This window comes from Tetrao urogallus, assembly GCF_951394365.1.
Source record: "Tetrao urogallus genome assembly, chromosome: 2".
Lineage (NCBI taxonomy): Eukaryota > Metazoa > Chordata > Aves > Galliformes > Phasianidae > Tetrao > Tetrao urogallus.
Window position 1 is genome coordinate 21873787 of NC_136814.1, and position 14540 is coordinate 21888326.

Below are 14540 nucleotides of genomic sequence, written 5' to 3' on the forward strand. Positions count from 1 at the left end.
TACACTGTATCACTATATTGATCTCTCTACTTTTTTGAAAATTGAGTTTGCACATTTTTGTATTTATGTGTCAAAGGAAATTGGCATCTTATTATTGTTTGATGAAAGAAAACACTTGAAATGCAGTAAGTGATAAGCCCTGCTTACCATCTGTTTGGTGAGGCTTCATTTGAGATTCAAAGGAAAGATCTCATGTGAGATTCAGTGAACGCTTTAAACGGTCTCCCTTGCTCTTCTGCAGAAACAGCTCAGCAGTCTGCCAAAAGAGTGAGGTGTTAGAAGAAAGGTAATCTAACTGAAGTGCAGGACCAGGCATTAAGATTTTCTAATTTTCTAAATTTTTCTGAGATTTTCTAAGATTTTCTGCAACTCTTTTGAATTCAGTCTTCAGGACATATGTGGTTGCAAAAGGGATCCCACTGTGGAAACCTAGAGACCTAAAGCACTGTGGTGCAACCTTATGTGTTTTTTTTTTGTTTTGTTTTGTTTTGTTTTTTTTTTTGGTTTTTTTTTTTTTTTTTTTTTTTTTTTTTTTTTTTTTTTTTGGAGGCTTCAATCTCTTTTGATGTAGGGAAGCTTAGATTTGAGTTTCTAAGTGTACTTATTTTTGAAGTTTGGTTTGAGTAGCCTTCTGTATAGAAAGAAAAGTTCTAACATAGGCCTTGTACTTTGAGAAGATGCTTTCTTTAGGACGATTGTGTACCGGTTCTCTTGGACAAGGTTTTATATTGCAGTGCTAACCAACTTAATTGGGCTGGCATAGAACTGCCTTTTTAATCTTTCCAGGCTGTTCAGATCATTTTAGGTCAAATGTAATCAAATCTATAAATTCATAGCTATTGGCTTAGAGAATATCAATTATTTCCGAAAATAGCATCAGTAGTAGTTTGAGTGACCAACTATGTTCAAGTTGAATAGTAGTTTGAGTTTCAAATATGGATGGATATTGCCCATTCAGCAGCATGGTGGTTAGATGTTGGATTCCTATTTTAAGTAATGCTCTATGTTTTCTTAGCTTGGTTATACTGCACTTGTTACCCTAACATATAGCGTCATGTAAGGCATTTGTTATCTTCAGTACAAAAACTGCACACATAGAAGTGATGTTTGGTGCCTTGTAACAAAGCTTTACTTTGAACAGGAATTCAAAGTACTAAAAGCACTAAGACCAAGATTTCTTGGTATTAATCCTTTAGGAAATAAGTAAAATCATAGAAAAAAATGAGTGTTATATCAAGTACCATCCTTAAAGTATTCGTGCAATCATTGAAATCTCTGGATATTTAAATACTTAAATAAGAGCCAGATATCCTGAATACCATTTTATGTATTTGTTTCAAGCAGTGTAAGTTATGTGGCACCTGCCCAGCAGGTCGGACAGATGAAGGTAGACTGATGCAATTGGTCCTGAAAGAGTAGTGCTGGAATTGTCTGACGTAAAGCTGAGCTGCCTCCCTCATTCTGCTTTTAACAGTTGATTTTATTGGTGTCATTTCTGATAGCAAAAAGCCTTTATCTGTGTCTATGAAAACAGCTATGATAGGCTAAAGCTTGGAATTCCCATGCAGTTGTTAACCTGTCTGGCATTCCTGAAGCAATGTGGAGCCTCATTCATATTTGATTCAGAGTTTGCTCAGTGGATACAGTTAATGCTTTCTTGTGCTTCCTGATCAATCTAATAGATTGAGAGTGTAAAGAGGTAGGTAGATGGAGTGTCTAAGCCAGGTCAGTGCCCCCAGGCCTAAGCTCCTGCTCATCTGTACGGGGGATAGTTGGAAAAGAGGAGAGCTGGTCTCTGCAAGAACATGTGGAAATCGAAGAAATCATGCAATGTCAGGGAAGAATTCTGTGGAGGAACAGCTGTTTAAAAGCCTTGAGCTAGTCTAAATTTAAATTGCATCTCTCAATTATCAGGGAAGAAACTGTCCTGTAAGCTTCTCTTACACATTATTAAAGGTTTTTTTGTTTGCCATAAAATCCTAAAGCATCTTAGTTGGCTTAAGGATATCTGAATGCATTGCTGACCTGAATAAATAGCTGTGCTCTCAAAGGAATGAATATATATGTTTGTATAAAAAGGGCGTGGGAGGAAGTAACAGCAAAAATTGGGATTTAGATAAAGCAAAAAGATATCTTTTAGAAATATGACTTTTCTGTTATTTACTTTTTTTTTTTTGGAGTGGAACATTTTGATACTGACAATTTAGTGCCTGCTTAAGGGGACAGGAAACGATAAAGGGGAGAAAGTACTCAGCAAGCCAGAGTGCTTACCAGTGGTTATTTGCTATCTAACTGCTTTTCTCCTTCTGCACTCAGCCTCTCACCTACTGGTCACCACCAGATTCCTGACGTAGGAAAGCTCTCTGCGAGGCCTCCTGTCCTTCTCTTTTATCCAGTGCTGGTTTTGCTTAAAGAGCCTCTATAAGCCATGACCACCAAGATTGCCACCAACCCGCTGTCCTGTCTTGGGCTTTGGAAGGCAGATTTACTCAAATCCCGTGTACTTTCATTTGCTTGGAATACTACTGGATATATTGCTTTTTTGTTCTATCACATGCTTTTTATTAACGACTTGTTGATCCACCAGCTGGCTTTGTAACTGCCTGATGCAATCAGAAGAGGAATGTGGCCAGCTACAGTTGAGGGCATTAGCTCTTGCCTCAGGCCTTGCTGTTCTGCCTGAAGAATATAAAACATAATGCAAGTTTTTATGTATTATTAAAGTTACATCTATAAATCACTGACCCATGGTAGCTGTTTATTACATATTCCATCTTCTGCTTTGATACATTGTTGTTGTCACACTGAGGTGGGTAATGATGACTCGGCTTACTACTGTGGTAATGCACTTAGAGCTTGGAAATCTGTCACTGATGGCATTTCAACACAGGCACTATAAACCAGAGATGAAATTTTAAAGTATTTGCTGTCAAGCTATTTGTCTTAAATTTTTTGTATCTTCTATTGCAGTTCCATAAGGGTTTTGATGCTACTGAATTGTTTGATAGACAATAGTTGTGGTTCGGGAGGTCTGTGCTGCAGGACTCGCCATCACTGAAGAAATGGTGGTGGTCCGTGTTTTGCAGTGCTAAGCCTGACCTATAAAATGCTTGTGCTCATCAGGTCTTCCTAACAAAACACCAGGATACCATGCATTTTGATGGACTTGGCTTTTCTTACAGTGGAACACAGGTCAAAAACAACATTTTATTATACTTATTGTTTTTTTCTCTTTTTTTTTTTTCTTTTTACAGCCCTTCTGTATGCAACCATTTTTGGTAATGTGACAACCATATTTCAGCAAATGTATGCTAATACGAACAGATATCATGAAATGCTGAACAGTGTCCGAGACTTTCTAAAGCTCTATCAGGTCCCTAAAGGACTGAGTGAACGTGTGATGGATTACATTGTCTCCACCTGGTCAATGTCCAGAGGAATAGATACTGAAAAGGTGAGTAAATTAAACTGCAGGGAAACAATTCACATCCTGAAAGTATTGCATTGGAATAAACAGGAGGTACTTCCATAGTAAAGACAACGTTCTTTAAATAGTATCAAGTAGCAGTTGCCTTTTATTTTAAGCTCTTAAATGCAGCATTTCAGCTATTCTGTCATACTGGCTTATGTTAGTGGTAGAAGTCTGTGTGTATTGCTGGCTATGGAGCATAAAGTATTAGAAAAAACAATGAAAGAGCTTGCATTTCAGTAAGTAAAGAAAATAACTTTAAAATTCTAATACAACTTCAGAATGTCTTCAAATGAGATTTTTATGCATTTTTTTCTTTTGAGATGTTTGCAGGTATGTGAGCCTGCAAAGTGTAATTTGTTTTGCCTTGGCAGAATTTAAATATAATGCTGGAGATACAGTGATGACTACCAGGTTTCATTAATAATAATAATGTGTTGTTTAAAAGCTGCTTTGCATGAGGTGAACACTATCATGCTCATTAATTGAATTTACAAGTGAAAATTCCATTGTGTGTTTTAGCATGACAAATGGCCCTTCTCTTGTGCAAACTACTTTCTGCTCTCATATTAGTTGCAAACTTTTATGGAGATTGATGCTGTTTTACTTCTGCTTTGTGGTTTGTGGGGTGGTTCATTCAGGAAATCATACGAGAGTTCCAGTCACCAGCCTTCTGGTTGGCTGCTTAGTCTTGCATTGAGGACTGTAGATGCTGGAATTAGAGCAAAGTCGTTTCTATCTCGGTGTTAAATTAATGTTATGGATAGATGTGGCCTCCACTCTGCTGTCTGGAGGCCGGTGGTTACAGAGGTTTATTTGCTTTCCTCAGTGGTCTTCAGCATATCTACTATTTAGATCTCAGACTATGATTCTGGGAGCACTCCCCACAGTAATTAGCTTTAAGAAGGAAAGGATGTTTTAGTACTGAGGCAGACATATTTAGGGAAGATAGATAGCATAAAGAATGCTGGTGCTTTCTTTCACCCCCTAATACAAACTCCAGTCATTGTTTTAATGTAGCAGCGAGAAAAAATTGCTATGTGATTTTTAGCTTATCTTCAAAGTCCATTTTCCTCTGATAAAAAGGGAAGTGCTTTAAGAAAGCCTTAGGAGACAGCTGGATAACCAAACCGAGCACAACTCACTGTAGCCTTTGACATTTATCCTAATAAACAAAAAAAAAACTCTGCTATGATCAGAGCATCAAAGAGCGTAATATGGTGTTGATCTCAATAACTGGTGTGCTCATTGCTGAGCTGCCACTGATGATGACATGTAAAACCAAGAAATCAACTTTCATCTGCATTGCAAAGCTAACATGATCTAAGACTGAATAATGGCTCACCAATCCATAAAATCTGAGCTTCGTTGATTTTGATGCCTCTGTATGACTTCTATCGTGTCATGCAATGAATAAAACATGTTTTGCTCCTGAAATGGAAAAGTGATAGTTGTGCTGCTGTTTAATGCAACACAGTTTTCTACATATGAAGCAGATAGTTAAAGATAATTTTAAAACAGAACTAACCTTCTCACTGTTTTGTAGGCCACATATTTGTCAATTCAGTGTTAATTACAGGCATGCTAGGGAGTGAATAATCAACTAAAAACCAAAGTCTAGAAGTCTAGAAAAATGCTATTATAACAAAATTTAACAAAGCTGCTGAGATCTAAAATTAAGCTGTGATGATCTATTTTATACCTCCCATATAAATGAAAATCTTCCGCTGTTCATCTGTAGCTTTCAAATATGTTTAATCCCTATTTATTTTTATGAAGTACAGAGACATCTTAAATGGAGAATGGAAAATTAGCTAACTTCCTCTTAATGGGAAACCAAGAGGTTTTTGGATAAGAGCCTCGCTTTAAATATTCTCTTGTATATTCAGGTTTTCTCGCTGCTATTTCTATTACAGCAACCTTTTGTGTATGTGATGTTCAAATAACAGTGGAGTGTATGTGTGTGCCAAATTTCAGCAAGCATCTGAAAATTCAGAATGTTTTTATGGTCAGAGGAAATGAGATAATTGCAGAGGCAGCTATGGCTGTTGCCTCTGTTCCACGTTAGATGCTGATCTTTCTGCCCAAACTCATTCTGGTGGGTCTGGAAGTCTGAGAACTGGCAGGTTTGGGGGCTGCTTACAGTGGGACAGGTGAGAAAAGTCATCCATGAATGTCCTATAGCTAAGCATTATGGAAATGTATCTCTTCCCGAAGTGATACCTGTAATAGAAAGTCTGCTTGGAGGTGGGCCAAAGGTAATTTTAGCAACAGTAGAGCCATTTGCCCTTGGAGTATCCTGGTGCCACTTCCTTGCAGAGAGTTCAGAGCTTAGCTCTTTGCTAGGAGTTCATAGAATCATAGAATCACCAAGGTTGGAAAAGACCTAAGAGATCATCCAGTCCAACCGTTCACCTATTCCCAATAGCTCCCATAGTTTTTGCATAGAGCCACAAGGAGGGGGGAAGGCATATAGCCATCACGTTTTCTGTGTTACCTCTATGCTTTCTGGGAGGGTTTCATGCAGAAGAAGGTGTGGGATTAACACTGAAGCTCACCCAGAGCGCTCCTTAATTGGAGAAGATAAGGTATTAACAAGAAGAAAGGCAGACTCATATACTCAGAATGTTTTTCTCAAAGAATATGCTTGAAATATATCCTCACGGTCTTTATCTTCTGAGGATTTTGTCATCCTCATTCATGTTATGTGTTTCCAGAGATTCACCAGGAACTCTTAATCTGTACATGGAGTAGTAATTCTGCATTCTTTCCACTCAGCTGCCTGTATTACATTAAAAAGGTTCAGAAATAGTCCTGACTGATACTGCAGTGCTAGACATCGATTTATGTACTTTGGAGGACACATCATTAATAGCCATGAGGAATGTTGCATTTGGAGGATCAAATTGCCCAACACATACCGTCAAAATCCCTTCTATTCTAACAAAAAATCTGTTACTGAGGGGGTGACTTTTAAATACTTTCAAGTCTCAATATTGAGCTGATGAAACTTCTAATAAAATTTAGGTAATTTGATATCCAGCAGAGCATGTTGCTAAGATGAAAATGTTTTCCTTCAGGTATTATAAAGTAGAGTGAGTACTGTGGCTTATGTCTACATATAATATAGAAGTAAGCGTACGAACTGAGGTTAGAAATCTTAGGAGGGGGAGGAAGGCAATTATTTAAGCCCGTGTTTTAAGGGATAAAAGAGGAATGGATAGTCGTGTGTCATGTTCAAGCCATGCAGAGGAATTGATTGCCTGATTTCCTTTTCAGGTTTTGCAGATATGCCCTAAGGATATGAGAGCAGACATTTGTGTTCATCTGAACCGCAAAGTTTTCAAAGAGCACCCAGCCTTTAGGCTGGCAAGCGATGGGTGCCTTCGAGCACTTGCAATGGAATTTCAGACAGTGCACTGTGCCCCGGGAGACCTGATCTACCATGCTGGTGAGAGCGTCGACAGCCTTTGCTTTGTGGTTTCGGGGTCTTTGGAAGTAATCCAGGATGACGAGGTTGTTGCTATATTGGGTGAGTTTCACAGCTGATACACACATTGTGTGCAAGTATAAATGCACCGAGTGTTTTTATAGCCTCTTGTACTCAAGCACTTAAGTCATTCTTTACTAAAACTCCAGTTGAGTTACCTTTATCACAGCCTAGTGGTGTATTTTAAAGAAATAGGCAGCCGTGTGGCGTTAGATGCTTACTGTCTGGAAAAATTAAAAGAGAAGGGAAAAAAAGTACATAATATCATGCAGAAGCATTGCATGAAGTCATTGGCTTGTCCTCCTGTTCCACATAGGTGAATAGAAAAGGTAATTATCTTGTGTGCAGATTGCTTCAACTCTTCTTTCTTCTCATCAGTGGAAACATCGAGAAGTTGCTCTTGCTGTTCTTCCTGTCTTGCCATATTTCCTTTCGAAAGAAAATCTATTTAGGACTTCAGAAAACTTTTAGAGGCCTCCCTACCTGTCTTCTTTCCATCCTCCTGATAAAAACCTAGTTTTGCTGAACTATTTTTCTATTAGCTTTATTTTAGATTTTGTTGAAACAATATTTAGCTCAATAAGTCAAAGTAATGTAGGAATTCGTAGCAGTTATGTTAACTTGGAGTGACAGCTTTAGGTTGGAGGCACTAAAAAGTAGCTGATAGTGCTATGAACAACATTCTGAAGCAAAGCTAGGAGAAAGGAGTGTGAAAATCCAATAGATGTAGATAAATGATGGGGTGGCTGGAGCATTGAAAAGGTGATACTTATCCTTTGATTCTGTCAGGCCCTTTTGTGATAAAGTAAGTTCTCATGGTGGCTTTATCCAGTACCTGTCACTCATAGCAGCCTGGTAAAGAACTTGATAAGCCTAATTATTCTGAACACATACACTCAACTCTAAGAGGAATGTCTACTGAAAAATAAGGGTGCTAATAATATTCGGAGTTCAGTTTTCCTCTCCTTTTAAAGAGAATTGCATACATAGCACAGCATGAATTTCATGTCCTGAAGAGTCAAGTTCATAATGTTTTGTGCTGTACAAGAAACTAAAAAAAGGTGAAAAATAGTGGGATAACTTTCTTTTTTTCAGGAATCAGGCTGTGAAGCTATCTATTGAAAGTTTCTCCATCCTGATGAAAGTGGTTAACTGAAGTTTTTCCCTATTCTAAATCAGTAGGAACTGTGCTCCTTCAGCATTGTGTATTGCAACAACCCCATTACTGAAGATGCTGCAGGAGATAGATGTTAGGCAGGAAATCTTGGCCTTTGCAGTCTCAGTTTTCTTATCAGTAGAACAGCAATGATTTTTTTAAATTTCATTTTCAGCTAAACTTGCCAAGCATTTGATAAAACAAGGTGCTACAAGGAAAGAAAGTGAAGCCTACATTGCACAAGAAACGTGATTATTGCTGAGCATTCAGACGGAGCAGCTTATTCCATAAGTTTTGTTTACCAATCACAGCTAAGCATGGCTCAGAAGATCTGGCGCATAGCAGCGAACCGTGTGAGGAGTTCTGTAGGGTAATTTCAGTTAACAGGTATTACAGGGTGACTATAATCTCCTCATAGACGTTCTTGGAAAAAAAAAAACACACCACAACAGTGCATAAGTTATTTCAGGTGAATTATTTGCTCAGGTTTGGCTGTCACCGAATAAAGCAGGCTCTGCAATTTGCAATGTAGCCTGTATCTTCTGCACAATAGAAGAATAAATTGCATCTCTAAATTACTGTGTGTGACTGTGGTACATTACGTAAACCAAAGGCAATCTACACTTGATCTGTACAGTATCCAATTCATATGAAAAATTTTCAATGTTCTGGGATCATTTAGCCTTGCAGACAGGCAAACAAAAGTGTATCATGTAGCCTTGGAGCACATTTTGTGCACTTGCGTTGACTCATGTAACAAGTATATTCTCCATTCAGGCTTAAGTTCTTACAAGAAAGAACTGACTTAGATTGACCTGGGTTAGTTGGAGTACTGATTTAGAAGAACTTGCACATGGGTCAGAAGTGGGGAAAAAAATTTACTGTTTTGGATCACCTAATATTACATTTCCTGTTAATTTGACTTAGAGATGATTTGGCTCACAAAATGAGTAAATTAAAAAAAAAAAGTCACTGCAGCATTTACAGTAAAAGTTTAAAGAAATTTGTATGAAGTTGGATTTGCTGGGATGAAAGACACGTTTTTGAATTGTATCCAAAATTTCTACTGAAATAAAGAAATTACTAATGTTAATGTACTACAGATTATTGGACTTGATGTGTTTAATCAAATGTATTCAAATGTATTTAAAAAAAATAAAAATAAAAAATATCCCCTCTCTCCCCACCTGCCCCCTCCCCCCCCAAGAAAAGAGAGAAATTTATCTGTAAGAAAGATGATTTATTTATGATTTGTGATTCATTCCAAAGCAAACAGTAAAGAAAGCAAGATGGCAAGACAAGCCACCGTACCACTGTGCCCTTTTACGTTAATGCTTTGATCAGGAGGGGAATTAGGTAGAAGTGGAGTTTGGCTAGCAGGAAGCAGCATGGATGAAATACAGTTCAGTTTTCTGTAGTTCCCTCTTCTTCCATTTATACCATTGTTATTGCTTAGAAAAAGGTCTGAGGTATGCTCAGCACTTCATGGAAGGTAGAGACAAATAGCGTGATTCCTGCCCTGAAGAGAACTGAGTGAACTGTAGGTCATCCAGGACTTCCATTAAGAGGCTGTTTTCTACCTGACTTTGCTTTTAACTTTTTGAAGCATTACCCATTTGGACTGATGCTGCTTTATCCATCAGAGGCTGTTACCTCTTTGAACTGTCTTTGCTTAAAAACTCACCCATTTATCCAAATGTGGTTAAGGAAAATGGGTTATTTTGTCACTGCTGAAAAACAATCAGGAATGTATATGCATTTCAAGTGGCAGCACTTATTTCTCTCCTTTGGATCATAACCTTCAGGCTGAGCCACTGGCCATCTGAGAACCTAACCTTGTCACAGGCCTTTAAAGCCTTTAAAAAGTAAAATTTACTCATCCTCAGGAGAGATTTGCTGGATTTTAATGTAATGAATATCTTAAAAAGATCTCCCCTGACATTTTACAATCCCAGACAAGGATCAGAAGCTCTGGCTACGGCTGTATTTAAGATGAACAGGGGAAAGGTGGTAGTAGGAGGAGCACGAAACTAAGCTAGTCTTCCTAGTTGTTTCTTAATTTAAGGAGGTTGGAGGACCTGGCCTGTCTTTTAATGCACTTTTTGTACTTTTTACATTATAAAATGTTTTCTTAGTATAGCATGAGAATACAGATTGTTTTTTAGAACTGCAGTAAGCAAGAAACTGCTAGAACTGCTGAGTAGACGTTATGCTGTTGCTGAGGCTGTAGTACTTCTGAGGCTTCAGTCTTTTGGTCTGTGGCCCTTCTTGTCTCTCCTCAGCATTGTTAGAGGAAGTACTAACTTTTGTGTTACATCTCTAATTGCATGTGTGCAATGAAAATGTAATAAAAGTTGTAAAATGAAAAAAAACATGGCATTGTAGCTAGTACCAAAGTTAACACAGTGAAGGAGAGGATATAAACCTTTTTAGAAAAGAAATCGTATTGTGGTGTTGTACAAATATCTGATCAAGAATGCTAAGATAAAGATGCTTCTTAGTAGAAGGTAATCAGTTCTAATTTAGAGATTGTATTCGAAGACTGAACTGAAAATCCCTCTTTTCTAGTGAAAATGAAAGAGGCAATGGATTCTTGGACTAAGGTTGAATCCAACCAGTCCAGTTTAAAACTGAAATCCTTGATATTTCAGAAAGCCTTTCAGCAAAAGATTAAAACAAGGGATGGAAAACCTCTTCCACAAGGACAGGCTGAGAGAGCTGGTGCTTTTCATCTGGGGAAGAGAAGACTCCAAAATGACCTGATAGCAGCCTTTCGGTATCTAAAGGGGAGCCACAGGAAAGAAGGAGACAGACTCTTTAGCAGGATCTGTTGTGATAGAACAACAGGAAGTGGTTTCAAGCTTAAAGAGGGTAGATTTAGGTTAGGTGTAAGGAAAAAGTCATTTACAGTGAGGGTGGTGAAACACTGGCACAGGCTGCCCAGAGAGCAGGCGGATGCCCCGTTCCTGGAGGCATTCAAGGCCAGGCTGGATTAGGCTCTGAGCATCCTGATTGAACCGTGGATGTCCCTGTTCGTTACAGGGGAGGTTGGACTAGGTGGCCTTTAAAGGTCCCTTCCAACTCTAAGGATTCTATGGTTCTATGAAACTGAGAGAAGATGAGCCTTGAAATTAGGATGACAGACTTTTTCTATAAAGCATTGTCTTGTTCTTAAATTTTCGGACTGCTGCAATATTTGTTGGCTAATTGCTCCCAGAGGGCTGACTGCAGGGCAAACATTCACTGTGTGAATTGTTCAAAGTTGCCGAAGTGGTCTTGATGATCCCTGCAAGAGGATCATCTGTGTGTGTGGATGTCTTTCAGATTTGATTAGATTAGGAGACCTTAAGCCTTTGTTTAACAATTGAAATTAAAGCCTTGAAAACCACTGTGGTCCTCAAAGCTGACCAATGGATAAGAAAAATAACATTTGCTAGAAGGTTTAATTTGAAAAGAGAAATAAATTCTCCACCCCCAGAACACTTTATCCTAAGAGCAAAGCAGTTTATCCCAAACTTACATCCCAGCTGTTTTGCATTTATTATGTTTTTACTATCTGTATTTGAGCTAAGAACTTTCAAAAGAATACATTTTTCAGTAGACTTCTGGTTTAGCAAAAAAGCATTAATGATTTATATCCCATACTGTCCCACAGTAGTATTTAAAATGTGTGTTCTGTGGAGTCTGTTTAGAGACCAGCTATTAATATTTGTGGAAATGATATATGACATCAAAAGCCAGTAGAGAGCTTTATGCATACGCTTGTTCTTATACAAGAGACTAATAACAAAATTTCTCAGATTTTAGACATGTAGATAGGGCAAACTAGGAAGGATCCTAAATAAAAGCAGAGAATCTCAGTCACATGAGCTGGTTGGAGAACTGTGAATAGCTTTAGCGGTGTGCTGATCTATAGTCCAATGACTAGCATGTTTCACCATTCAAGGGTCGTAAGATGACCTGAAAGAGAGTGAGCCTCATGATAGATTTATTTATCTAGCATCACAGTTCAATAAGAAAATGATTGTTCCCTTTGTGCATTGTCCTGTGATTTGGTTCCTGGCTGGCTTGTTCCAAGTATGCTTTTGTGCGGTTTCGCACATGAATGCCTACAGGTTTGCTTGATAGTGCCACAGAATTGATTGACCCATAACTGATGATGGCCTCAGAAATAACGTGAAAATGTTTGCCTGATACAGCTAAAATGTATTCAGCTTGTGAATGTTTATAATGGAATCAGACAAGTACTATGTATAATTTTTTCATATGTAAAACGGACCCAGCACTTGAATGGAGAATAAGAAAGCATGTTTTTCCATGTCACTGAGTTCAGCTGAGATTAATCATGACTGAAGAGATTTTTGCGCTATTGAATCTTGTGGCTATTTTGGTTCTACCCTGAACTGCACCAAACAGATTGAGGCAGCCATTTTTTGTGCTGCTCATTCTCATTTTTTCCCCCCCGTTTTTAAACCAATAGGACTTAATAGTACTTAATGGAAACTATTCAGGTTGTTGATCTCTTTTTTTTTTTTTTTTTTTTTTTTTTTTTTTTTTTTTTTTTTACATTTAGATGTGCTGTAGCTTTCCTCTAGCACACATCCCTGAGTTTTTAACCCTGTAGTACTTATCTGTTCTGTAGCCTACTCCTACAATACCAGCTACTCCTACAATTTTGCCTTTCCATAGTTGAAAAAAAGATGATGACGGTAATAGAGCAGAGTGGTTAAAATGGCTGAATGTTGACTGCCGTGGCCTTGACTGCCGTGAGCTGGAAAAGTATTGTCCCAGCACTGTATGCTTCTCAGAAGATGGTTGTACGTAAGGCATCTTCTGAAAGAGTTGAATCCTGTGCCAGAGTGCAGACAGAAAATGGAAGGGCTAAAATATTGGGTTTACTCTGCCGTCCCTGAAAGTGATGGTTCCCTGTGCCTGTCTTTAGCACTTGCTGCAGAATCCTGCATGGAAGCAAAAAGAGATACCAGGACCACATCTGCCTGCCAGTGTATACAACATAGGTGTTCACCTCTACTCCTGCTATGCTTGTCAAGAAATGGCAGTTCTCTTTCAGTCCAGGTGGGAGAGGCCACGTGCTTATATTTCTTTGCATGGTGTGTGATTTTGCTATCAGCTGGCAGGTAACGTATGTGAGATAGGAAGGAAAATTAAGGGAAATTCCTAGCTCATTTATTGTGAGCTAGGAAAATAATTGCCCTGCAACTGCAAGGACAGCTTGTACTGTTATTCCTTTTGCTGTCATCAGAGCTAAAGGAAAATGGTAAAATGTAGACAGTTACATAATCATGAGAATAACATATGCAGTAACTATGTGTCAAGAGTTTTTAAGCTGGATCTGACTGCATTATTTATCGCTGCTAAGGGAAAACAGGTATATCTAATCTAAATGCTTTTTTTTTTTTTTTTACTGGGGAGGGGCTGCATATGATGCCCATAGACTTGCTTTTATGATCACATGTGTGTTGGAGGAAGTGAAAATTGAATGTCTCTAATACAGATCTTTTATTGTTATTTACAAAGCTATAACATTGACGAGATTGGAGACTGTGGTTTTTAACATGATATTGTAGGAAGCCTGATGTGCTATGTTTTATTTTAGCAGGATATTAAATGCTCCATTTACTTTGTGTGGAGAAATTCCTGCTGATTTAATCTTATCTAATTGCAATCTTAAAGGAGCATTATAAGAACAATTGTTTGTTTTCTTCACAATTGTTTTAGCTTACTCATCTAGCTGTAAGCATTTCATTCAGATGGGGCTTGTTTCAGATTTTGGTAGGACAGATTCCATCCTGATAGGACAGTGCAATTTGTAAGGGCAGCTGTACCAAAGAGATGAGCGTTTATTAGAGGAAAAATGGCAGTGCAGAAGTGCTGTCTGTCTTAGGCCTTCTCATTGGAAGAGTTTTGCATCTTCTATGCAATCACATGGAAATTTCTTCCTTCAAGCAGGCTTGAAGATGTTGGATGTTGACTGCACTGAGTTTGGTCTGCTATCTTTTCACTGTACCAGTACCTGAGCTAACTCACATTGCCTTGAGCTATGGTGCTTTATGTACAATTCAGAATTTTTGCGCTTTGAGGCCTGTTGATATTTAATACCTAGTCTTTGAAAAAAAAAAATCCTCAGTTCTTTTTTTTTTTTTTTTGCTTGAGTTTTAAATATATGTAAAATTTGAGTAAAAAATACTAAGCTGCTGTGCTCTTAGATTTCAGAGGTAGATGCTGGATTACAGTTAGTAATATATTTTTCTTAATATTTTCAAACACGGTATCTTACATCACTGTATTGTTTGTGCTGTTGAATAACGCTGTGTTACGAACAAAGGTTTTCTTTGGAAAGGAGTGATTGAAATTAAAATCTAGCTTTATCTTCAGTAGTTCTATTGTGCTCTTTGTATTGTTTA

General features: G+C 38.0%; 1 protein-coding gene across 1 annotated transcript in view; it reads left to right on the forward strand.

Annotated features, from left to right (window-relative positions):
• KCNH1 (potassium voltage-gated channel subfamily H member 1) overlaps nt 1–14540 on the forward strand; it is a gene marked incomplete at both ends in the record, with an annotated part of 174653 nt that overhangs the window by 81454 nt on the left and 78659 nt on the right. Inside the window, 2 exons of the mRNA XM_079550195.1 lie at nt 3255–3454; nt 6749–7001. Coding sequence (XP_079406321.1) covers nt 3255–3454; nt 6749–7001 — 453 coding nt within the window. The remainder of the gene's footprint in view (nt 1–3254; nt 3455–6748; nt 7002–14540) is intronic.